General features: G+C 41.3%; 2 protein-coding genes across 12 annotated transcripts; one reads left to right on the top strand and one right to left on the bottom strand.

Moving 5' to 3' along the window:
• Positions 1 to 184: 184 nt before the first annotated feature.
• On the bottom strand, positions 185 to 19,503 carry myrf (myelin regulatory factor). 11 transcript variants are annotated; one of them, XM_037451723.2, is made up of 27 exons: positions 18,934 to 19,503; positions 11,699 to 11,789; positions 11,278 to 11,565; positions 10,750 to 10,811; positions 9,915 to 10,137; positions 9,723 to 9,844; positions 9,446 to 9,560; positions 7,635 to 7,848; positions 7,481 to 7,557; positions 7,282 to 7,392; positions 7,079 to 7,184; positions 6,029 to 6,229; positions 5,634 to 5,742; positions 5,233 to 5,342; positions 4,986 to 5,146; positions 4,807 to 4,879; positions 4,629 to 4,711; positions 4,466 to 4,534; positions 4,278 to 4,361; positions 4,014 to 4,081; positions 3,842 to 3,919; positions 3,534 to 3,764; positions 3,272 to 3,365; positions 3,061 to 3,123; positions 2,614 to 2,719; positions 2,384 to 2,458; positions 185 to 2,237 (listed from the first exon to the last, which is right to left on the bottom strand). In XM_037451723.2, the coding sequence occupies exons 1-27, from the start codon at positions 18,980 to 18,982 to the stop codon at positions 2,157 to 2,159; spliced, it is 3,144 nt and encodes a 1,047-aa protein (XP_037307620.2). In that variant the 5' UTR covers positions 18,983 to 19,503; the 3' UTR covers positions 185 to 2,156. The 11 variants fall into 11 exon arrangements, with proteins under 11 accessions (XP_037307620.2, XP_037307622.2, XP_037307621.2 ...); XM_037451725.2 differs by having other exon boundaries at positions 9,744 to 9,844; XM_037451724.2 differs by having other exon boundaries at positions 9,723 to 9,823.
• A 2,305-nt stretch (positions 19,504 to 21,808) lies between these two features.
• On the top strand, positions 21,809 to 23,803 carry LOC119196215 (transmembrane protein 80-like). The gene is made up of 6 exons (XM_037451745.2): positions 21,809 to 21,853; positions 22,062 to 22,078; positions 22,172 to 22,265; positions 22,360 to 22,452; positions 22,861 to 23,062; positions 23,682 to 23,803. Exons 1-6 carry the CDS (start codon positions 21,835 to 21,837, stop codon positions 23,689 to 23,691), a joined length of 435 nt encoding a protein of 144 aa, XP_037307642.2. The 5' UTR covers positions 21,809 to 21,834; the 3' UTR covers positions 23,692 to 23,803.
• Positions 23,804 to 24,593: the final 790 nt, after the last annotated feature.

Raw genomic sequence — 24,593 nt, 5'->3', positions numbered from 1 at the left:
GTTTTTTGCTTTATCCTGTGCGCGCTCTCGCCGGCCGGGAAGAAAATATTCGCGAGCACGCGCGGCGGTCACTTCCAGGTAGGTACTCCGCTGTCCTCATCAGCTGTTAATACATCTTTGGCTGCCATCTAACGGTTATAATGAGCAATCTGAATCTGAAGCAGTCGACATGCACAACAGAAAGTTCAATCACAAATTTATTCACTACATGCATTTACATCGTATTACAGTTTTTTTATAGGTTGACAACGTTTTGAAAATGAAACGATAAAAGGGGCTAAAAAGAAGTAGTGATATTAAAGTACTTAAGTTTTAGTGTTATGGTATTTTCTCATAGCAAATAGTGCTAACATTAGAAATGTATTCCTGTATGTCTGTTTTACTTTTTTATCATTTGTCACTTTTGTGGGCTTTTTGAGCTAAAAGTTAATATATTATTAATAATACAACAACCCACAACAATATCAACTATAAAAACAATATGATAGAACACATCAGATAAAAAGGAGCATTGGTAGTAACAAAATGAAGCTATACAGTTACATGTAATGCAGTTCTACCAGAGTATTTAAAACCGTCTGGTGCACTGGATAGAGCAAAAGCAGTACATATATACAGTGCAAAAAGTGCTACATTGGTTTCATTATGCTAGCTGGTGCGTTATAAATAAGCTAAAATATCACACTATACCCACCGAAGTCATCATAATTATAATGAAAACATTGTACAGTTTCTTAAATTCCATAAACTTTTGTCTAATGGCTGTTTCCTGTTTAATATTGATTTTACATTTGAGATATACTATTATGTTCTTTCTTTTCTGAATTCAGTAATTTATTGAATATGTATTAAAAACACATTTTTAACAAAAGGAACCAGACCATGGTGGTGAGAGTAAGTGAAGAATTACTTTAAAAAAAAGAAAAGATAATAACAAAGGAAACATCATAAAAATCATTCATACTCATGATGTTATCACTGCATATTTGTAATTGTTTAAGACAGGAAAAATATTCAAAACATCTAGAGAAAAACACACAACAGTCCAGTGTATAATATCCAATTTGAACTCTGTAGTGTAGACAAAACAAATGCAGCTCCCCCTCAACTATCGACCCATTAACATCCAACTCCCATAATTGAAGCAGCATTTGAGTGGCCTCTGGGCTGAGATGTATCCTTTTAAAGAAATGATTGGGCATGCACCTGAAATGATTTATGCCAGTTATTACCTTGTCAGCATTCTTTCCAGTTAACAAAATACAGTGTAAGCGATTCCAGTGAAATATTGTCAGTGTTGGACTTTCAATTCAATTCAACTATCAGATGCTAAAGGCTGTCAGTGTTTCTACATTTTCATTTCCAGTGATTTGTTTACATATCCAGTTTTATCGCATGTCTTCCGGTAAATCTGCTGAAATGAATATGACTTCAATTTAGGAGCAATAATAAGGCTTTCTATGTGATAGTATGCATATGCATGCACATTTTGTGTAACAGTTTAATGTTTATGTCAATGCAACAATAAAGAACGAAAGACTGCACAGTATTTCTTTCTGTGTGCAGTGTTCAGTCAGATGTTGCATGAGGAGACAGCAGACAGTCGAGTCGACTGCAGCAGCCCAAACAAACACAATGCTCTACTGTAGAGAGCAAGGATTTGCCAGTGTGCACTACTGAGGTATATATTCAGTGCAAGTTGCAACCATTCACTGGAGCCTTCACCAGAAGTCAATGATATTCTCTCCAGTGTATAAAATGTGTTTTGTTTGCAGTTGACACTGGTTTCAGTGTTCATACAGATTCATTGAATTGAAAAAAAGAGATATAAATGGCTGCATAGTCATCTAAAGTATCTTACCCATGGCTTAATTTTGGAACTTCAATTTTGTACGAGAGTAAGTACGGTTTTGAGTACAGACTTGGTAATCATCTATTAAATGAGCACAAAACTCCCAAACTCAATCAACAGGGACACAACAAAGTTGTCAATTACGGAGAGGGGATTGCAGTAGGGACAGTGGTATATAGCTTGTTCTGTATGATATCTTTAAAACATTTTATACAATAATAAGACAAAACCTAATCCCATCTCAACAGCGTACACAAAGGGAACGTGTGGTGTACTCTAACGGCCCTGGGACAAATCTTCCTTCTCAAACACAGCTGCTCCGGATGAGAAAATGGTAGTCGGAGTATGATGAGGTTTCTCCCTCAGTGGCACAGCTCACTTCACTCTGTCAACGTAAAACACATGGAGATAAAAGTCATTGAATTTATTCCAACTAAGCACAACAATAATTAGCCCAAATAACCCAGAGGAACCACGAAATGTCCACAGCGTCAGAAAGCTTCTCATATTTTGGAGGCCAAATGTACTCACAGACAGAGAGACCCGGAAGTGATAGGTGATGTCCTGGAAGGACAACAAAGGCACGAACCAAAAGTGATGAGTCCCCTAAGAGAAAAGTACAAAAATGACGGCCTCAGTAATGACCGGCAAGTGTCTCTTAGGAAAACAAGTTAAGGATAATTCTACTTTCACATACTTCTAGCTATACAAAATGACTTAAGAGGGAAATGCTAAGATTGATCACAATCCCCATTATATACCTTTGTTGATGAACTCCGTCCACCATAGAGCTCTGTCTCTGCGTGGTTGGGGCATAATCGTCCCTTGGTGGCTCCACATTGTTGTATCCACACGCTGTTCGTTGACCTGCAATAATTAATAATGTTTCATGTGGGGGCTACATGTTTTTCTTCTACACGCAAAGATTGCAAACAAAATGTCCAAACATTCTTTTAATATTATGTGAAACGTATTTTGGAGAAAAGTCAAATGTACATTTTCATTTTCAACTGACTGTAAAACTAGTTCAGAAATTAATTAGAATGGATGAATTGAAAGTGTACCAACTAAAGCCAGTTAATGGTTCACATACACCTTGTGCCAAATAACACAGCTGTCTACAAGGAGCTTTTATGGACATTATTATGGATTTACAGACCTGCGAAGTAAAGCATTCCATGCAGATAGTGTGATGATTGTATACTCACATTATGTGCAAAGTGATATGTGATTTGGAGGAATTTCTGTTCCCATGGAGTGATACTGTGTAGCTAGAGTCAACATACATAGAATCAGCATTAAGCATCAAAGTGTAATTGTGTACAAGAAAAGCACACAAAGAAGTGACAAGAGAAGGAAACATTTGTTTAATTTGTCACCCATGTCAACTCAAGACTGGTTAAACTTTGAATGATATACCTGCAGCTTTCAGGTGTGGAGCAATTCTTTACGGAGATCTCTTGGTTTGTCTCCACAATATGAAGGCTGGACAAAGAGGGAGCTGACCTTCCTCCTGCAAAAGGAAGAAAAGCTGCACTATGAGCGCCAAACCCATTCTGTAGCATTCCATTGTACATTTTGTAGATACGCGTTATCTGCTTACATGACTGACTGAGTTTGCATACTGCATACTTATATGGAGGAAGAAAGTGCTGTGTTTGGGCTGTGTTTGTGAATGTACCCTTTGCACGCAGGCTGCGCTGTCTGCGTGGCACAGGCGGCTGACCTGGAGCCAGCCGGTTGGTAGCTGCCTCTTCGCCCAGGTCCGTGGTTGACGGCCTTTTGGACTTGGCAAAGTACAAAGGTGCTGAGGTGTGACTCAGACGGTTTCTACTGCGACCGTCTTTTTCCATTGGTCTGGACTTGGCCTTTTTATTAATGGGTCCTGGTGTGGGAACCGGGCCGCCTAAATCTAGAGAAGGGTGGAAATTAACCTGCAATAAAGATACATTTGCACGACGGGAAAACATCTAATGTCTATTGACTTACCTGGTGTGGATTGGTTGTTACTCAATGTCACAACTGTCGCTGATTGGTTGTTTATGGCTGTAGTTGAACAGCAAGCTGCTGGATTTGTGATAAATGAAAAAGGATCAGACCTGTATGTGCTGTGCTCATCAAAACTGCCGAACTTTATCAGGGGGTTGGTCACTCCACTCACCTGGTGCAGGTGTTGTGGACAGCGGAGTATAAGAACTCTTGCGTGAGGATCCCAGTGCAGCACTGGACCTGCACCAAGCAGTACAGGAGGTCAATAGCATACTTGGGGTAAAATAACAATATATTTAAAATAGTGTTTGGATCGGTGACTCATGATTTCTCTTTGGACAAGAAAAAAGAAACACCCAACAGAGCAATCAAAGATCAGACCAAAAGAGTAGATCATAAAAAAATGAAACAAGAACGGCAGGTATTGAAGACGTACCATGGGCAGATAGGTGGACAGAAAGTTACAGAGGCAGTAAAGATGGGCATCCAAGAGATGTAGAGAACACAGGAAGGAAAATAGCTGAGGAACAGCAGGAACAGATTACATAGAAAGAAGTTTAGAGAGAAGAGGAAAATTGGTTTCACTCTAAAGCTTAAGCGTCGTTCTTCCTCTCAAGTACCTACCCATCTTTCTCTGTGACGTCTCCTCTATGGTGAAGAGTCAACACATACAGGACAGACATGGAAATGACACTGTCGGGGAACAAATAAAGATTATGTCACCAATGCATGCGGGTGAAGCAGATTTTTCTTGTTTCTCCACCAAACACACGTAGTCCATTCTAACCTGAAGGCCATGACAATGACCAATGCCAGGATGGTTCCCTGCATCAACCTCTGGCTGATGCAGCCTTGATCTGGAGCCAAATTCTTCATAAAAAAAATAAAAAAGAATACATTAAAGTTGTAAATCCGCCTCTTCTCTTATGACACAGGTAAAACACATCATCATCATCCTCACAGACCTTGCTTCCAGGTTTGACCGTCTTCTTCCTCAGTGGGCCACTTCCTGTCCTGCTGAAATAGCTCCCTGACTGGCTACGTGGACAACAGAAACAAAAGCGATTTAGAAACTTATGTCTGTGAGTGTTTAAGACCTGCCTTGAAGCTGAAATGTGAGGCGGCGTCTGCTCGTTGCTCTCACCTGACAGTGCTTCCACTCACAGTGCTCTTCATGCTGTCAAGGCGACGCAGCTTGGCCAGCTTGCGGCTCCAGCGCTCCAGTTCGTCGATGCGAGTCTCCAGGTTGTCCGTCAGCTTACAAAGCTCCTTCACCGCTCCCACGTTCTCCATGAAGATGCGGTCCTTTGCAACGAGAGGGGAGCTGTGACTGTGTGTGTGGAAGGGAAGGGATACCTGTGTGCGCTGATAGTTCAAGAGTTTTCGTTTACCTTATTGACCACTAACAGTTTGGGGATAGTTTCACCGTTGGCGAACACTATGTCGCCCCCCTCCTTGACGGCTTCGGGCAAGATTTTCTGAACCTCTTGAGCGATCACTCCTGCAGCAGGAAATAACAGATGATGAAGTGAATAAGAGCAGCATAACAAGGCACACTCGGCAAAAGACAGATCAAATGTCAATCAAAAGTCATTATTTCAACAGCCTAACTTCAAATGAGGTAACATAACTGAGCCCATGGCCAAGCCTTTCATTTGCAGTTATACAAACTGTATGTCCGTGGCAGAGATCCTTAAGGTGTAACATGTGACATTGCAATGGTAACATGATTTACAAGGACACGGAGGCAATGGCGACAAACATTCATTTGTGTTATTTCTGAAGTTGTTACCAGTTTCTGCTGTGCTCTCTATGCCCACGCAGGCGGCAAACTCAGGTTTGAATTGATAATGGACGAGCCTCATCTGAGAAATCCGTTTCAAATTGTCTGTAGTGTCGACCTACACATGGACAGATTGACAATGATGACCATGCAGATGATGTGATAACAAAATGCTCGTGCTGCAGATGAAAGTGCACAGATCGAGTACAATGCAAAACTTGCACAGAGTTAAACTGCACAGTCAGCTGTGCTGAGCATTGGCATTTGGATGATGACGCGTGATGACAAGAGCGCCAGGCACAAAATGACACACTGACAGTTGGAAGCACACGCACACACACACACACACACACACTACATGCCCAAACACACCCATATACATACACACTGAGTGTCATCCTGACCTCCTGGACATTTTCTTTGGCCCTGATGTCAGACGGGTGTACCAGCGAGCCCATGACCTTCAGGTTGCCATGGACAACGAGGGCTTCGTCTGGCCGGTCGGTGTTGATGCCGACTCTCCCGTGGTGGTAGACGGAGTCTGGCAGCTGGCCGCGCTGCCACAGCACCTCGGTGTCACTTTCAAACTGGCCTGGGTTGGAGGCCTGTAAAATAGGAACGAGGGAGAAGGTGCACAGGCAGTACTTCAGATGTTTCTGAAAGTTATTCTAAAAAAAGATCCAAGAAAAAACATTCTATAAATAATATAAATATTTTTAATAACAACAAGCATAAAATCTAAAGGCTTGACCTGACTTTACACCTCAAAGCTTAGTTGGTGTTTAAATGAACTAAATAATCAAAATGATTGACAAAATTGTGGTCTCATGTCAGCCCATTGGCTTAAAGTAAATAATTGCGTAACTTTCAGGTCTCTTAACTTTACACTTTGTGGTGAAAAAACAACGCTATTGCTGTCTAGTGAGAAACATTTATCCCCATCTTTCTTTCTTTAGAATCAACAATCAGGTCAGATGTTGATTCTTGGGTTAAGAAAATGATCCTGGTTGAACTCAAAATTAAAGCGATCATCTTTTTCTGTAAAAGCCGCACTTCAGTGGAACATCCTGTCTGACGTTGAGAAGAGCTGCAGCTCTATCAGCGCTTTTAAAGCTGCTCACTTTACTCATCACTACGTATTTGTAAGGCGCATTTGTAACATGCATTGGTGATATGCTACTGTGTGGCTCTGTATTGTCTGTCTTGTGTGTACTTTTATCACAAACGATTGAAGTTGGGAAGATACATGGTTTTCACTACATAGCTTACTGTAAATATTGGAGCGTACAGTCACAGTAGGTGTGCTGGGTATTACGCATATACAAAAGGAGGAAAGACGGTCTATGGAGAAGATGGTGAGATACAGAGTGATTCGGAAGTGCAGAGAGTTATGTAAAGTAGACCAAAGGGGTCACATTCACAAGGGATATGATTGTTGTAGGAGGTAGACAGACATGGCCAGACGTTACCCTGACGATGATCCTCTCAGACGCTTGAGCAGCCACAGTGTAGCTCTGACTGTGGGACTGAGCTTGCAGTGCCACCACCAGCATGAAATACCTGTGAGGACAAAAAAGACAGCAGGAGTAGATGTGAGTGGTGGAGCTTTGACAGCATCAGTGAGATCATGATTGGATGTGATGGCACGTCCTTTCACCTCTGGTCAGGGTTTGGCTTGCCCTTCTTCCTCATGTTATTTGCCGTGGTCTCGCTGAAGTGGAGCCGCCCCACCGTGACCTTTGTGACCTGCTCTGAGGGCAGGGTGACCCTGGGAGAGAAAGAAACAATAATTATGAAAACTATGTCCCTTAGCTATATACTGATTTGAGAACCAATCTTTTAGCGCTCTGACTCACAGCACTGGCTTAAAGGGTCTCTTGCTGCGGTCAGACTGTGACTGCTCCACACTGATAGACTGATTTACTGCCTCCACCTGCCAATGAAGAAAGATATGAAATACAAACAAAATACCGTAGAGCTTATAATCTGCCAAGTGGATGTCATGCTCACTATTTTGCCTCGGCGCACCTTTACTCCGTTGAGTTTGAGATAGAAGCAGTCGATGGGCTGCAGGCCGTCGCTTGTCTTTATGTACTTGGGATCTCCGAGCATGCCTACGTATACTGTGACCTGGAAATGATTCTTCTTCTGGCAGACAAAGGCATCATCGGCCAAGGAGAAGTTGAAGCCCTTGTCAGCATCAACACGGTAGGTTGGCATTGGACTGAAGACAGGGAAAGAGATTGTGACGAATGAATGATGTGAATAAAAAGCTCACATTGGTTGTTAAAAAAGTGGAAAAACTAAACCATCACTAGGGGGCAACTCTTGGCTAAAAAAATGTACAATAAATTACAGTCTATGTGGTGGAGCTGGTGTGGAGATGGTAATAAGCAGTGTTGTGTGTGAACGCGTTCATTGAACGATAGTTCATGAACTCGTTCATATTTTGGGCGAACGTGAACTGAACGTACTGTATTAATGCCCGATGAACGTCACTGTGAACTCGTTCATTCTGGTGTCTGTGAACGGCACATTCTTTCAGGTTCAAAAGGGTGCCAGATTCTATAGAAAACACACCGTAAACGCGCCTTAATAAGTAGCGGAAATAACACCCAATCTGGCAACACCAGCCACCAGTGTCGCACTGCGCATGCCTCATCAAAAAAAAAGAAATGCATGGAGGCGACAGCTGCGTGTAGCAAAGAGGCGGCGTATAATAATTTAAATGAGTTTTATGAAGTTACCGACAAGGTCGGTGAGGATGGGAGGAATCTGACCTTTCTTTGCAAACATTTGCACCTTAATGATAAATGTCGTGTTTTTATTCCTTATTTAAAAAAGACCATTCAAGCAGCATGTGTTTGAGAATGTACTGTAGGGGTGAACGCTGCAGCTGCTGCTAGTGTGGAGTGAATGGATGGTAACATTAAAGCAACAAAGGGGAAATGCTGTCCCCTCAATGCTAATGTAAACCCAGGTTGGATAAGGATTCTACATTGTATATGAAGATTAAATCTGATGCATAGCTTCGGTGTTAAAACTGATAAAATAATTGCTGTCTGTGGTTCTGGGCTGTGGCAATAATTTTGAAAAATAATACCATGGAAAAATGGAAAAAAAGAACTGAACTAGTTGGAACTGTGAACTTAGTTCAAATATTTTGAAGTTTGAACTATGAACTGAACTAGTTCATTTTAAAATTTGTGAACTGAACTTTGAACTAGTTCATGTAGAAAGTGAACTTTCCCAACACTGGTAATAACTATACAGTATATCCTACTATTTTATTGTGATGCTAAAACTAAAGTCACTCTTTAACGGTTCCTCATCGATGAAGACCTGTGTCTCAGTTTTTTTAAATCACTGAGAATTGTCTGAAATACCTAATAAATCTCTGCTGAAAACCTGCCGGCCCTTTACCTAAGTGTAATGTGATGGGCAACCAGCTGGTTTTGATATCATATCTGAAGGCTCTCGTGAGTTCATTTTAACCTTTCTCCCTATCTATACTTTGTTTTGGCATTGCAAAAGCAAGAGTAGGTGTACACTAATTTCTCCCCTTACCCCTCCTAACGTTGTCTTTCTAAGCCGAAACCCTGCACTCATCCACTCCCCCGCACAGCTCACCTCTGAGGAATTTGTGGACCTTTGCAACCCTGTTATTCCTTTGCCACTCCCGTTCTATACTTTGTTGAATTATTATTTGACCAATTATAACTTCTTTCATTTTCGGCTCTCTGCGGAGAGCTTTCAACCCTTTTTTTCCCAAAAGAAAGATCTCAAGATTTACAGATACGTCAAAAATAAATTCCACCCACAGCTCTTTGCAGTTTGCGTCATATAGCGGTGTCCACTTGTTCTGCTGGTGAGGCTGCCACTTGATGCACTGATAGTTTGGGTCCAGGTAGGAGTTGTCTGCATCCTGCATTAAACCTGTGACAAACAGATCAGCAATTAAAACCACTCAGTGGAATGTTTAGGAACTTCTGCAATTGTTCTGTAAAAGTGTTTATCTGTGCAAAAGTTAAAGGGGAGGTAAGATCAGCTGAGCATCAGCTAGAGGATGTGAGGATGAGAAGAAAGATGCCTGCCTACCTGGTTCTTGTTTGATGATACCTGTGATGATTTGGGAATTGATGGTGCTGTTGGGAGAGTCCGAGTGCTTCCTCTTCTTGGCCTGGTGAGCGGGGATGCTGCTGTGGGAGGAAATGGAAACACTGTCAAAAGTTTCACATATTTCTCCCTCTTCCCAGCAACTTTCCTTCTCTTCCTCCTTTAACAACTCACTCCTGCCCATGAGGATGCTGCAGTAGCTGATGGAGCATCTGGGTCTGCTGCAGGTCTCCACTTCCACTTGTAGCTGGACCCATTGGATACTGTGATATCATGGGCTCAGGCTTCAGGTACATGTCCCGATGCATGCTGGGATAGTGCCCGTGTGGTGGGAGGGGTGGCGTTGGAGTCATGTGACACATGTTTTCTGGTGTCATGGTCCTGATCATGTGAGTATCTAAAAGACACAACAAGGAAGGAGTATAATATCTAAACCTATAATGTTTTTTTCAAAATTGTCTTACTGCAGCTTTTTTCCCCTCAAAATGATCTTTGCATCTGCAGTTCAGACCTCAGTTTATTCTACTTCCCTCTAAACTTAAATTAAGTTAAATGTTTTTCATTGTTTCAAACTGGAGAACTTGAGGGATGCCCATCAGATAACAGTCTTGCTCGCCTTTTTACTAATGGGCAAGAACAACACAGGTGTGTGAGTGGCAAGTACATTATGACTTTGAGTACCTTTGGTAATCAAACAAGCCAGGAATAAGTCAGGTGAATCTCTTTAGAAACACTTGAAATCAAAGCGTATGAAGCTGAGTTTAGAACATTGTATTTAGTTGATTAAATTAACAAATTATGTAAACCTCTGATCCATGAATAATTCAATCCCCATTGAAACACTACAATGGATGAGTAAAAGATATTGATTTGTTCGTGACCTCCATTGACCTTGAATGAATCAGTGGCTTTCTCTGACTGCGTGTATGGGTGCAGTCTACAGATTAAAGATCGTATGCTGTTGGTCTATTCTACATTCGAGGAAATGAGAAGAAAACATGTCACTCACCATTCACCTGCTGAGGAGAATACGGCTCTGAGCTGGAGTCTGGAGGGGACTCAGGTAGTGTCCTAAACATAAGGCAGTAGACGTTATATTCTCAAAAACAGTAATAAATGACCTTCAAATCAGAAAAAAATCATTAAAGAAATACCATGCGTAAAGTCGTGAAGACGTCCCTTGTGTTTCCTTCTCATTTAACTCTAAAACTTACTGATCAGAATGAGTGTACAGGTTCTTTACACAAGATCGTGCCAGTCAGGATTTTCTTGCAGCATGTAATTTGACTCCTGCACTATGTCCGTTATCAGTATCCGTCTCCCTCCCCCTCTTGACCAGCCCGTGTTTAACTTGTACAAATGAAGCTAAATCAAGTATTGATTGCATAATGGGCCGTAGCAGGGCATGTATGCTTTCATTGCACGTTTATAAAAAGAAGAAAATAACCGTGTCCGTTGCTTCAACTTCTGCCCGGTGTCCTGTTTAAAATGTGAGAATCTTACCTAGGCCCCTCTACCTCCGTGGCACTGTGCTTACCCGGGAGCGTAGTGGCCCCTGTGCTCGGGCTTGAGGTGGCCCTGCTGTTGCTGCGGCTGGTGTTGGTGCTGCTGCTGCTGCTGTCCCAGGCAGAGGTAGTTGTGGCGGAGGCCGTGGGGTGGACCTGGGGGGTAGGCGTTCTGACAGTTCGGAGGCCCAGGCGGAGGGGCTCCTTGGCGCAGTGGGATGGGGGGGCTCACACCACACACCAACCCCCCGGAGGAGGACACTCCTGCCTGGGGAGATGAGTAATTTGGTCCTGGGGTGCTGTGGACCTCCGAGAAACAGCTGGGAGTAAAGAAGAAGAAAAAAGGGGATTAGCCTTATCTGAGAAAACAAATTCCTTTGTAACGACATGATCTGATTCGGTTGGTGCATGTTGTTTTGACGTTGTTTGGGTTGATTTGGAGTCCCTACTGACATGTCAGTGCTATCGTCCTCCTTGCTGATGTACTCTTCCAGGATACTGGTGTCAATGTTGGCTGGCTCCAGAGAACTGATAATATCATGACCTGTGGTGAAGGGAGGGTTGGGAACACGGACAGGAGATGGAGAGCATCTGGGAATTAGCAACAGGAGTCTCTCAGCAACAATAGATGATTCAACACAAGCAATGTAAGACATCTATCTATCAAAAAACAGATTATTAACTTGGTTTGTTTATCATTTATGGCCTTTTCTGCTTACTTTAAATCATCTTGTTACATTCAATCAATGTATTTATATCAGAAACATTTTACCAAACACATAAATAAGATGACGTGAAACAAAAAAAGGAGCTGAATTTCTGAGAATTTAAAGATTAAGGTTACAAGAGTGCCCAATTTAAACAGGCGTTAACATTACAGATCACACTGACGATTGAGTTTTGTTGCTTGTAAACGTGTAGATTGGAATGGATCGGGTCAAATGTTACTATTTTGACTTTCTCTTTTTATATTGACTTTCCCCATAAAAAAGAGAACCACAGTTAAAACAAGAATCATAAATTACAAACAGAGACACTCAACCTTTGCCTCAATTTTCTGCAGTTGCAATTATATATTAGTTATTTCATTATTGTTCCCTAATTCCCCCTTACTTCACCCTAGGGTCATTTTCACCCTTTGATAACCAAAGCCTCACAAATCCCAAACACATGACCCCACTTAATCTTTAAATAACCAATAACATGTAGAACAAGGACTTGCTTATGCTAATGTTTAGAAAAGAGTAAATATCGTCATATAAATTGACTTTCCTGTTTTCCTCATGTTTAACTTGAATGTTACATCAGCAAAAGATGCATTTTCTTCATAGATGCCACTAGTTGTCACAACACTGCAAATGCTGAAGCCGAGTGAGTGAGGGAGGGAGGAGAGGGGGGAGTAGGGCAGAGGGGGTGAACCAGAGGGTAAGGAACTAGTATATAGTGGGTGGGCAGGCAACCCCAGTCTCCTTTACTTTATTCCTCTCTCACACGCACAAACAGACACACGCACACACACACATGCACACACACACACACACTTTTTCTGATAGATTAAGCAGCAACTCAGTTGGGAATGCGAGGAATTTTTGTGTTAGCAATGGAAAGAAAATCTTGTATGCCATTTATGCTTCACTCTTCATCAACTGAATTGTCATTGTTTCTCTCATATGCCTCCAGTTTATTATTGTTCACCACAAATAACAAACTATATCCTCTCTGGACTAATATGTACTTTGTCCCACAAGCACAGTGTGGACAGACATTTTACAACTTTCGGTCATTAAATCCACAAACCAAACCAAACAAATTAAACCAAGAACACGCCAAATTCTGTTGTTTAACATTGTACATCACCATATTAACATATTTTTGGAAGAAACTTGCATGTTTATACCGAATGTCTCTCCTCTCTGTAGAGAAGCAGATGGTCAATGTCTCTTAATACGTGCCAGTGCGAAGGGAAAAAGGCAGGATGGTTCCCCTTAAATACGATCCAGATGTGCACCCCACCCAAATAGGCAGTAAATTTAAGCTGGCAGGCCTGATAACGAAAAATATAGAGAGATGGAGGGAGAGGGGAGGGTACATGACTGGAAGTTGAGGAGAGCTGGAGCAAGACGGACATAATACAAGTTGGATGTTCAAGCGTGGAATGATAAGAAAAAAAACCCATGGGACTGACTGAGGAAGGAATATGAGGCAATCAAGTGTTCAAAAGAAGTCTGAGCCCTTATAGGTGAATAGGTGAAATTATATGGCTGGAAATAACAGACTTTCTAACCTTTTTGGCTTGAATCTGCAATAAAAGATTGTAACAAGTTGCAACAGTTTCTTATTTGTACATCCAGCAGGAATAGCATCAGTCATTTGGAGCTTCTGTACACCTGATGAATATTGGCTCAATACTTAAAATCAAATTTAACTTCTGATTTTGTTATTCACCAACTGTACTTGCTGCAAATGTTAACAATGAGCTGAACCTCACTACATGTTATTTAGCTGACTCTTTTATCCAAAGTGACTTACATTACATTATAACCCATGCATCACATTTTGCCTGGGGAGCAGTTAGGGGTTATGTGTCTTGCTCAGGAACACTTCAACATGGCACATGGAGCAGCCGAGATTCGAACCGCCAACCTTGCAGCTCCCAGCGCATCACGCTACTCCATGCACCCTCATCGCTACAAAGTTCTGTAAAGCCAAGGTAACCGGCATATTTAAGCGGTTAAAGCAAACGATATTGACATGAATGGTTCAGATGCCAATGTTACACCTTTATAAAAAACTCATTTAACCAACCATTTACCTCATTGTAAAGGTCCTTTCAATATATTTTTTAAATGTAAATGTATTTCTTGTTTCAAAGGGAGGAAAGGGAGGCAATGTTCAATGTTTAAGTTGAGCCTGAAGCCAGTCACTTCCATTCAGTGAGGCATGCAGCTCTTTCAGTTAAACCCCAATATTGGATTTGTACTTGGTATCAGGAGATACCCAAAGCTTCCAGGTATCAGTATTGGGACACAATTGGATCGGCACATCCCTACATTCCCCACTTAAGTAACCGTCTACAAGCAAGGGAGTTCTGCCTTTATCGCGTGACATGTCCTACCTTGCAATCATTAAATGCTATTTGATATGGGTAAAGAAGAATAGAAACATAAATCAAGTCATCGTGACCTCAAAATCACTGAATCAGTTGGGTTTAAATTGCTGTGATGTGGATGTGTAAATTCCCCCGTCCTCTTTGTTTTTCTCTGTCCAGCTGTGTTCAACAAGGAACAGTGAAATGATTGTCAGTCGAACGTCGATACAAACTGGCCTTTTGAGAGATTAGGGGCTGAGAGTGGAGTGTGTGTGTGTGTGTATGTGTGTGTGCGCATGTATGCCTGATAGCATAAGTGTGTTTGTTTGTTTGTGTGTGTGTGTGTGTGTGTGAGTGTGGGTGTGTTATGCCACCATTTCAATGCCTTGGTTGTCAACAGAGTAATACTCTAAAATGAACACACAGAGGACCAAGTGTGTGTCGATTTGACTCATATCCTCAATCAGATGTACAGCTTCCATTTTCCTCATACAGTTATTTTACAGAGAGAAGTGTATAATGTAATCATCATCACATAAAGTTTTGTAAACTAGTATTAAACTACTATTAGTTGAAACGATTAAACTATTAACAAGGCCAAAGATATGTAAGAAAACATTTTTCAGGGAATATAAAAATTTAAGATAACTAAATTATGTTTAGCCTCCAAATGACATTTTTAAAGCACTCACATGTGTGTTAATAATTAAACACAGTCAGAGAAGGAACAAAGTCCATCTGATTGTCAAACAGTTAGACCTGAATGTTCTTGGCCGCACACCCACAACACCTCAAGTACAGAAAGGGAAATAACTTATATAGAACTAATATAGAACTAATAATCCAGAAAAGTTTTGCAAGCACATCAAGATCACTCAAGATATTGCGTAACAAGTAGATATTTACTGGTATGTCCTCTCTGTCGGTCAATATACTTTTGGAGATAATTCTCACAAAAATCAACAATCATCTGATGGATCTTAGTATTCACAACAAGCATCTTCAGAATATGAGGATTGGGTCTGCAATGAACAATTCATCAAACATAGACAAAAAATTGCAAATGAAAGAAAAGGAAACGCGTCACCTCTAAACTAGAAAGTGTTAGAGGGCTCTGACGGTTACAGACCTTCTCCATTTGTTTAAGAGACAGAGCTACTGGTAAAAAAAAGAGCATCACTACAACTCAAGCATAATTCCCCCCGATCAGGTAGGAAATAAATCACAGCTAAAGAGAAGCAGAGCGGACAGAGCGGCAGAGTACCTGCGCGTAGCCAAAGCATGATGATGTCCTTGAGATGAAAGCACCTGAAACACAAGATAAGAAGAACAATTCCTCTCTAATTTTTTCACATGTTTCCCCAACTCGAGCTGAAAGACTTTCTTCACTGGACCTGAGAGCCACAGATCAGGCTAACCATTGTGTGTCTGTGTGTGTGTGTGTCTGCGTGCGTGCGTATGTCTATGCGTAAAAGCATATGTGTGTGAGTGTGTGAGAAAAGGCTCGGTGAGTGTTATAATGGGGATTATTCCCCAGTCATGAGAAAAGGCTGTACCAGGCTACCACACACAGCCCTTGTCGCACACAAGCACTGGGCGCACCGGCGGACCTGGCTCAGGAGATTACAGGAGTGACAGGGCTGAGACCGGGACAGGAATAGAAAAAAACACAAATGCTGCTAATGCGAGGTAGAGTTTGGGCAGCAGCACTTCACAGAGTTGCAGGGCACGGTGGGAGAGAGGGAGACAATGTTAGGAGATGAAGAGAAAGACATCAAAGAAGGAGAAGAAGAAGAAGAGGAGGAGGAGGAGGAGGAGGAGGTACTAAAGGAAGAAGAGGCCCAATGTAGTGTAGGAATAAGAAGATGTAGAGCAACACGAAGAAGAGAAGGAAACATTGGCGAATGACCTCAGATAGATAATGCTCAGAGCTCAGAATTGAGGCAGTCAAATGAGTAATCTCATGTAGATGAATACAAAAAGGTGAATTTCTTGAATTTCTGACAGAGCAACTGATGGACACCTGCAGGAACCATTGCCTCATGTTACATAAGTCAATGACGTGCCAATGACGAATAATGTAGAGAATTCAAGATGCTAACAAGCATCCTCTTGCATTGTCTTCCCTTGAAGTTAATACACACACAAAAAAAGTGAATTAATCTATTGAAGTCCAGGTTAAACCACAAACGAGGAGGATTACTAAGTGGCCGTCAGAACTGATGGGAGTGAGGCACAACAATGAATAATAAAACCTACGCGTAAGCGGCGTAAGCTTGGCTGCTCAAAAACAATACATTCCTCCAGCAGCAGTTCACTGCTAACGCTGTAAATCAGAGGATCCGTCCAAACGTTGCTCCGTCTCACACAGCTTTTTCCAAGATGGACGACCATGATTCACAACTTCTGTGGGAGTGCAGCAAGACTTAAGAGGAATTTTGATATAGTGGCATTTGTGAGGAGTCGTTCCTCTTTTAGAGGTTGCATTGAGTAAGAGCGTGATTAAATCACCCTTTGACTCAAATGGTTAGGAGGTGAACGTGCTCAAAGTTGTATTTCTGTTTAATAACAGTATCTACCGAGGTCATTGCATGTTGAAGGTTTTTTTTCCTCCACGTTGAAATGATCACCACTGCTGGTCTACACGGAGATATTTTGACAACTGCACAGTTGGGCCCATTAGCCAAATTACACCAATCATCCTATGACAATGTGCACCTGTTCTAGGTTGAAAAGGCCAAAACTTTTCTTCTATTTGCGCCAAAGGCTGCAAATCAATCACGGTTCAATCAGGTTATTTTTTTCATCCAATGCCGTCGTTCTTTTATGCGCGAACATGGCTCTCCACGTGTGTGTGAGCGACTGTTTGCTGTCCAAGTGAGTCGGAGAGGAGAAGGTCAAGTTTTGGGGGAGGATTGTGGTTTAACTGCGTTTCCCTCAGCAGGTCAGTCTCTCTCCACCCTGAGTCTGCATTATCTCACCTCCTCACCCCGTCTGCTCACTGTCACTCTAATGGAATCAGAGCGCCAGGGGATGGCTAAATACTTGAGGAGAAACACCAGCCTCACCTCATTGTGTTTAAACAGCCACCGGGGCTATGCCAGGAATGTACACTGTGCATTAGTCTGAATGTATACATATTTCCCCAATCGTAAAAAAAACACATTGTACCAAAATCCATTACAGTGCAGTGCGTGTGTCATCAAGATAAAGGAAGAAATGAACACAGAGTTAGTTATTATCTAAAATATCATATAAGAGAGGTTTCACATTGGGATTGATATCACTCGTTAGTTAGGAGGAAGGAGCAAGTCAATAGCAAAGTAAGCAACCGAGGCGGCACACACTGTATACTTCTCATGGACAAGTTGACATTTCAGTCCAAGCAAGGGTGGCTGAAATAAAGCCAAAGTCAGAAGATCGCTCTTACTCCCAAAGCAAGAATGTAAACACACTAAATTCCAGTCAAAGTGGCAAGGAACATCTGACAGTCATAGACGGCTGTGTATATTTAAGTCAACACTTTGTGTATATTACAACCAAGTGTTAAGTCTCTCTACAGATAACTTATTATACATAAACTACAGTATGTGTTTTATGGGCACTTGACTTCTGGAACATTTGACATTAAGTTTCTTCAAGAGAAACTAATTAGTAAGAAGTGAATTCTGTGGCCAGTTGTAAATCACAAAGAAGAGTGAAAAAAAAAAACGAAATGTGACAAAATTCGATTGTCTCGCCTGAGGCTGAGGAAAGTTAAAGCAGGAATACGATGGATCCGGGTTTCACAATCTCCTGAATATTCTTTCGCAATCCAGTAAAGATCTTCAAGTAACACTAGGACATAGTAATACAAGAGGATGGGTGAATTAGCAATGTAATAAAGAAGAAACCAACACACTCTTTTAGTGTGTTGAAAAAGAAATTGAGTGACTGCAGTTTTAATTATTTCAAGGGATATAATCATGGTGATATACTATGGGGGTATTTCTGAGATATTCACGATATTAGATATTAAAACTACATCCCTGGTTAGAATCCCATGGCTCGTGTCCGTCTCTAACGCACACACCGTGTGCCACAGAACCCTTGCAAAACACACCATTTATCTTGACTTGAATTCCTACACCCTTCCAACCCTCAACCCCACACTCCTCCACCTCGTTTTTTTCTTAGGATTACCCGTTTACCTCGATCTGTTACCCATCAGCAGCACTTTAGCTCCCCTCACCCGTTAAACCTCCGACCTTCTTTCATTTTTTGTTTGTTTTCTAAGACAGAAAGCCAAGAAGAAAAGTTTCTTTTACATTTTAGAAACTTTCACCTAAAAGCCACTTATCAGTTAAGGGAACTTGCAAATCATATAGTTATTATTTGTGTGATGTTAACCACCTTCCATGTGTGGCCTATACGAAAACCAGTGAAGTTAAAAACAAAATATATACATATATATTCACCACATTTGAAAAGAGTTAACTTTTGAGCACATTTGGTTTTTAGTGGTAATATAAATATACTGGTTGTAAGAGTAACATTAAATCACACACTTCAACTGAAGTGTACGTATGTAACACATATAATACAAATAAAACATCCCTACCTTCAAAAAACCTCTGTAACGCTTCTGTTTCATCTACCACGTCCATCATAGCGGGTCCCACATAAAAAATCCATCCATCCAAGTCTCCCCTTGTCCGAACCAAGTCAATTCGGATCGGGGAAACTTTCAAATACACATGGCGGAATCCAGATTAAACTCTTAGTGACGATTTCTCTTTTTTTAGTTACATAAATCCCACACTTGATGCGGAGAGCGTCTTTCTCCTGTTCAGCAGCTCGGCGCAGGATGGACGTCTCTCAGCCGAACGCCTCCGATGACGAAGGTTACAAACGCAGTCTTAGGTGTGTGTTTGCAATTAAGGTGCCAACAAAAGTTCGTACAAGAACATCGTTAAAAAAATCGCCTTCAGGCGCACCTTCATTTCAGCTACAACGAGGTTCATAATAAACTTTGAGAAGGAAAAAAATGAGTCTGGAGAAAAATGGAAATATAAATACAACTCTTTCGAAAAGAAGAAAAGAAAAGTTGGGTGAAAGTTGTCTTAACTCGACCAGAAGTCAAGAGTGTTGCTTCCCTTCCTACTTCGCCTCTCTCTCTCTCTCTCTCTCTCTCTCTCTCTCTCTCAGGACGGGTGCAGCTCGGAGGAGGAGAGCCGCCTTTCAGGTGAAGGATGTGAAGATGATGCTCCACTGTATAGGTTGAGACTGATGGGTGATGCTGTGATGTTTGAAGATATATAAAGGAAAATGTGCTGGTTCCAGTGTTTAGGGGCAATTAAACTTGAAATGTTACTTTGTATGTCACATGTATTCTTAATTGCAGATCTAAACCTGTTCGTCAGAAATATGGAAAAAAAACATGAAAGCGGGTCACTCTTTATTTTTAACTGTGAAATTGAGCTCAAATTGGTGAAGATCAAATTTACTCGTTCCTTATTGTATTTGTACTTTGGTCTATTACATTTCTCTTACTTTATGTTCTGTTTTTAAATTTTCTCCATGTTTTCTCTTAAGTTTTTGTACAAGGAGTGTATACAATTAAATTCTAATAAAGCACTGTTCTAAAAAAGAAATGGATTAGACTTTGCGTTGACTTTAGGAAAACACAAACCGCATGCAGTTAGCTCAGGCACTTAAGAAAAAATCCTTTCAGCACTTGACACACATTCAGTTTTAACACTATACCTGATGCATGACCCTAAAAACAAATATTTTCTCTCTCCCTAATCCCACAAAAACCTTTGATCCCAAAGTATGTTTAAGCGATTTTTTGAATTCCATCTTAAACAAACATACAGTAAGAGGAGTGTTTTGTGCCCGGGCTTCCCAAAGGGAGGATTTGAGGGAATGATCCATTTCTCTCAGCATTATCAGCTGTATCCCCCCCCCCCCCCCTTATAACAATGCCACTGTGTGCAGCCCCCGCAGCCTTGACGCCCACCCCCCTCCCTTTCACCCACATGTGAGATGCTGTTGTGTTGTCTTGTTCCCCCACAGCTGGAGCATCTCCCTCTACAGCCCCTCCACCCCTCTGCTTTTCCTCCATTCAGCCGGGACAACGCCTCCGTTCTTTTAGCCACACTATGCAGATTGTTTCAGAGGACAAGCAAGAAAGAGAAACGGATAGAGGCTGCAGGGGACAATGAAACAGCTGGCCATGATAAAACAGTTCATTTTGTCATTCTATATTTCTTATCTCATAGAGCTAACTGAATGTGTTTGTGGATTTGTGAGTGTGAGTCCACTTGTAGCCTACTCTTTTGTGTCGGGTGGGTATAAATGTGAACAAAGTCACCTTAAGGGGACTTACCTTCTATTTTGTGTAATATACAGATCAAGATTAAATGTTAAAGTCTGTACTTAATTGTCTGCTGGGGGAGCAGCATTGGAGCAATATGACTGTCGTCCTCTCGCTAAATCCATGTTTAATTTAACCATTATCAATAACCATTGCACTACTGTTTTATTTTAATTTATTACCTACTTCACTTCACTGTATTTTAATGTTTAAAAAAAGCAATATACCCTTAAGTGGGACAAATACGTTGGTAGGTATATTGCTGAAGTTCATCTGAAAAATATAAAAGGGACACGATGAAGCCTATAGGCTAGTTTTGATATGCAGTATACTGCAGTATACTGCTGTTTTGATATGCAGTATACTGCATATCAAAACTAGTTAATTTTGTGGAGGGGGTTATTGGCCTCCAACAACAATTGTGATGGTCTACATACCTTACTGCTGTATACTTCCACTGCAAATACTTGATGTCATGACTTCTTACCTTGGAATCTGTCCTCCAATCGTCATCCATTGTTTTTTGTCGGCCATTTGGGGGCCACTGAACAAGTTCAAAACATCAAAATATTGATAAAGTTATTATCATAAACCTGTTGGTAGGCTAGATGAGAATCCAGCAGACAATTGTCAGACAATTGTCAATTATTTTCATTCACCTGTCAAATACTGAAGCTTTTTTTTGCAACTCCTGAGGAAAATGTCCGTCTCTATAGCTGCCAGCTACATGCTCCACTTCCCAGCTAAATTAGCTCAACTGCTAACTTTATCCGGCATTTGATGATGCATGAAGCATGTAGGGCACAGTAGCTTTTTTTAATTCATTTGTTACTGACACAGCTGTCTGCTGCTGGAGGCAAATCAGAGGAGAGTTTTGGAAAGGGGCAATTGATCAAAAGCATGTGTAACTTAAATTAGGTTTGCCTGGTTTTTAATACTTTGCGCAGTGATTAAATAGTTAAATCAATGAACGCTATCTATTCCGAGAAGTAAGCCAGGAAATTAAGAAAAGAGATTACAGTAATATTGCCAAAGTTAAGAAGCCACGACTTGACCGAGACGTTGTAGTACATCTTCCAGCCAGTAGGCGGAGACGTTTCATCTTATTTTGCAAGGAAGTCAACCCACTGAAGAAAAAACAAAATGGCGGGGCCCGTAACAGGTAGGTGGACGCGTTGCTATGGTGCTGTAGACGCACATTGAAGCTAACTACTTAGCATTACATCAAACCGCTAAATAAGTCATTCATATTATTTATTTATCTGCTCCGATTTATTGTGTTGATTATAAGCTGCGAAGAAAGATAACTTTTTAAAGTAACTTAACGTTTCCCCCCCCCCACTCCCTCCTCCCTATCTATTGCTCTCTAGGAAGATTAGCCAGTCCGGTATCCTTCTCTGTGTAACGTCAAAAGAATGACGTTCTCTCTTTGTCACTGACGGGCTGATGATAACCGACTACTCCTTAACTCCGCACCCAGCAGGCCTCTGTCTCTTTCCAGCTGTTACTGAATCTGACAACAGTTTACTTTGTTTTCTATTTCTTCTTTACTCTTGTCGTGATCATCAGAAAGAGTGAGTGCGGGATGCATCATTTTGAGTCGTTTTTTGGGGAGGGGGCGGGGGTTCTGTTTCTGTAGAGAACACTGAATGTGTCTGTTGCTATCAGGCTTGGTGTTGTCTTATCCCACTGATGCTCTGGTCTGTGATGTCTGTCTGCTGTTCCTCCTGGCTATTCTGGAGTTCCTTCACTTCTACTCTGGTGAGAGTCATACATTGAAGCATGACTGATTCCCAACCCTGCCTCAAATATGGACGTGCAGCCCCTCCAGCACAGAGCCCTGGACCATGCCACTTTCTGCATACATGTATACTGGCAATATTATATAGTATTGATACTTTTGAGGAAGCTAGTAATTCCTAAATGTCTAAACACACATCAAGTGAAATATACAAGATACACCACGGAAATACATCTATATTTCCACCTTCCCAAGGGGAAACATGGGAACATATTTATCTGCCAATAAAAAAAAACATACGGAGCAGAAAGAAAGAACAATGGTTATGAAAGGGTGTTAACTTACATGCACATATTACATGCACAGAAAACAACAAACTCAATGGTAACTGACATCCCTCTTTCACCGACTTTGACCCCTGTCTGCAGGAGTGAGGGGCCACCTGACGGAGAGTAAGGGTTTTGTTCTTACTCACCTCATTACCACCGGGACAACTATCTTGCTGGCGCTCTACTTCCTGTTATGGCAGACCTACGTGATGCGTGTGGACGTGGTCCTCAGTGGTGTCTTACTCTTTGTCTATGGCTTAGATGGAGTCATGGCTTTCATCACTTTAGCCCGACTGGCCAGGTCAGTTCCTTTCTCAAGCGTTTTCATCACAGAAAGTTTATATTAAAAAATGAAGGGCTTCATCAGATAATTTGAGAGCACAAAAACATATTTTATTGACAGTTGCATGTCAGCAGAAATGAGTGTTATATATGTATGAGTATCCGGTGTCATGCATGCTTCATTGTGATATCGCGTGACCGTCTCCATTTACTTTGATTGGCCTGACACATCTTTGTAATAAGTATTTCATAGGTATGTTTTGATACCAGTGTTGAAACGCTTTTGTCAATCACTGAAGCCCTGGTTCTCTTTAGTGTTTGTTTGAATAATTGATATGTGTGCCATTCATTTAAGTGATACTGTATACCTTCTACAATGTGGTCATAGCCTCAATTATTCCTCCCACGATACATCCAAGGACAACAATCCAATTTCCCTTTGTGAAAGAATGAATATTCAGGTGGTGTGTGGCCTAAATGCATTTCTAAAGCAATAAGAATGAAGAACAACACTAAACCGCAGTCATTTACAGTTTAAACAACATTGTTTGACACACTTCTGTGTCATTTCTGGGTTTTGAGTTACTAATGACCCGTTGAATAACAGATTTGTATTTCCTCTTTTTTCTGTGTTTCAGCAAGAAATGAAGAAGCCTTCTCTCCATTGTTATGTTGTATTTTACAGTAATTGTTAATAAAAAAATGAACAAAAAATACAAAAATTTGTGCCCCAATTGATTATTTATAGTAAACATACCACGTTCACATTTACAAGTTTCATATATGTGTTCATCCTTTCTCCAGTAGATGGTGATATTGTTGTTGATTGTGTGTGTAGCAACACTGATTTAGGACTAAAAACTTTTGTTATTCCAGTTCCTCCATTTTGTTCATTTAATGAGCCAATAACTTAGGTTAAAAGGAGATTCAATATTATTCATCCATAAAGTTTTTTCAAAGTTTTATATTATATATACACTCACCGGCCACTTTATTAGGTACCCCATGCTAGTAACGGGTTGGACCCCCTTTTGCCTTCAGAACTGCCTCAATTCTTCGTGGCATAGATTCAACAAGGTGCTGGAAGCATTCCTCAGGGAGTTTGGTCCATATTGACATGATGGCATCACACAGTTGCCGCAGATTTGTCGGCTGCACATCCATGATGCGAATCTCCCGTTCCACCACATCCCAAAGATGCTCTATTGGATTGAGATCTGGTGATTGTGGAGGCCATTTGAGTACAGCGAACTCATTGTCATGTTCAAGAAACCAGTCTGAGATGATTCCAGCTTTATGACATGGCGCTTTATCCTGCTGAAAGTAGCCATCAGAAGTTGGGTACATTGTGGTCATAAAGGGATGGACATGGTCAGCAACAATACTCAGGTAGGCTGTGGCGTTGCAACGATGCTCAATTGGTACCAAGGGGCCCAAAGAGTGCCAAGAAAATATTCCCCACACCATGACACCACCACCACCAGCCTGAACCGTTGATACAAGGCAGGATGGATCCATGCTTTCATGTTGTAGACGCCAAATTCTGACCC

Source organism: Pungitius pungitius, chromosome 6 (genome assembly GCF_949316345.1).
Source record: "Pungitius pungitius chromosome 6, fPunPun2.1, whole genome shotgun sequence".
Taxonomy (NCBI): domain Eukaryota; kingdom Metazoa; phylum Chordata; class Actinopteri; order Perciformes; family Gasterosteidae; genus Pungitius; species Pungitius pungitius.
Note: the sequence above shows the minus strand (reverse complement) of the source record. Positions and strands in the feature narration are given on the sequence as shown.

Excerpts from the sequence above, each read along its gene's own strand:
- LOC119196215 (XM_037451745.2), top strand. Across the intron at positions 22,266-22,359 it reads TGTCGTGATCATCAGAAAGA|GCTTGGTGTTGTCTTATCCC; the intron begins GTGAGTGCGGGA and ends TGTTGCTATCAG. Across the intron at positions 22,453-22,860 it reads GTTCCTTCACTTCTACTCTG|GAGTGAGGGGCCACCTGACG; the intron begins GTGAGAGTCATA and ends CCCTGTCTGCAG.
- myrf (XM_037451723.2), bottom strand. The coding sequence starts at position 18,982 with ATGATGGACGTGGTAGATGAAACAGAAGCGTTACAGAGGTTTTTTGAA. Across the intron at positions 10,138-10,749 it reads TTCTCCTCAGCAGGTGAATG|ATACTCACATGATCAGGACC; the intron begins GTGAGTGACATG and ends TGTGTCTTTTAG. Across the intron at positions 9,561-9,722 it reads TATCATCAAACAAGAACCAG|GTTTAATGCAGGATGCAGAC; the intron begins GTAGGCAGGCAT and ends TGTTTGTCACAG.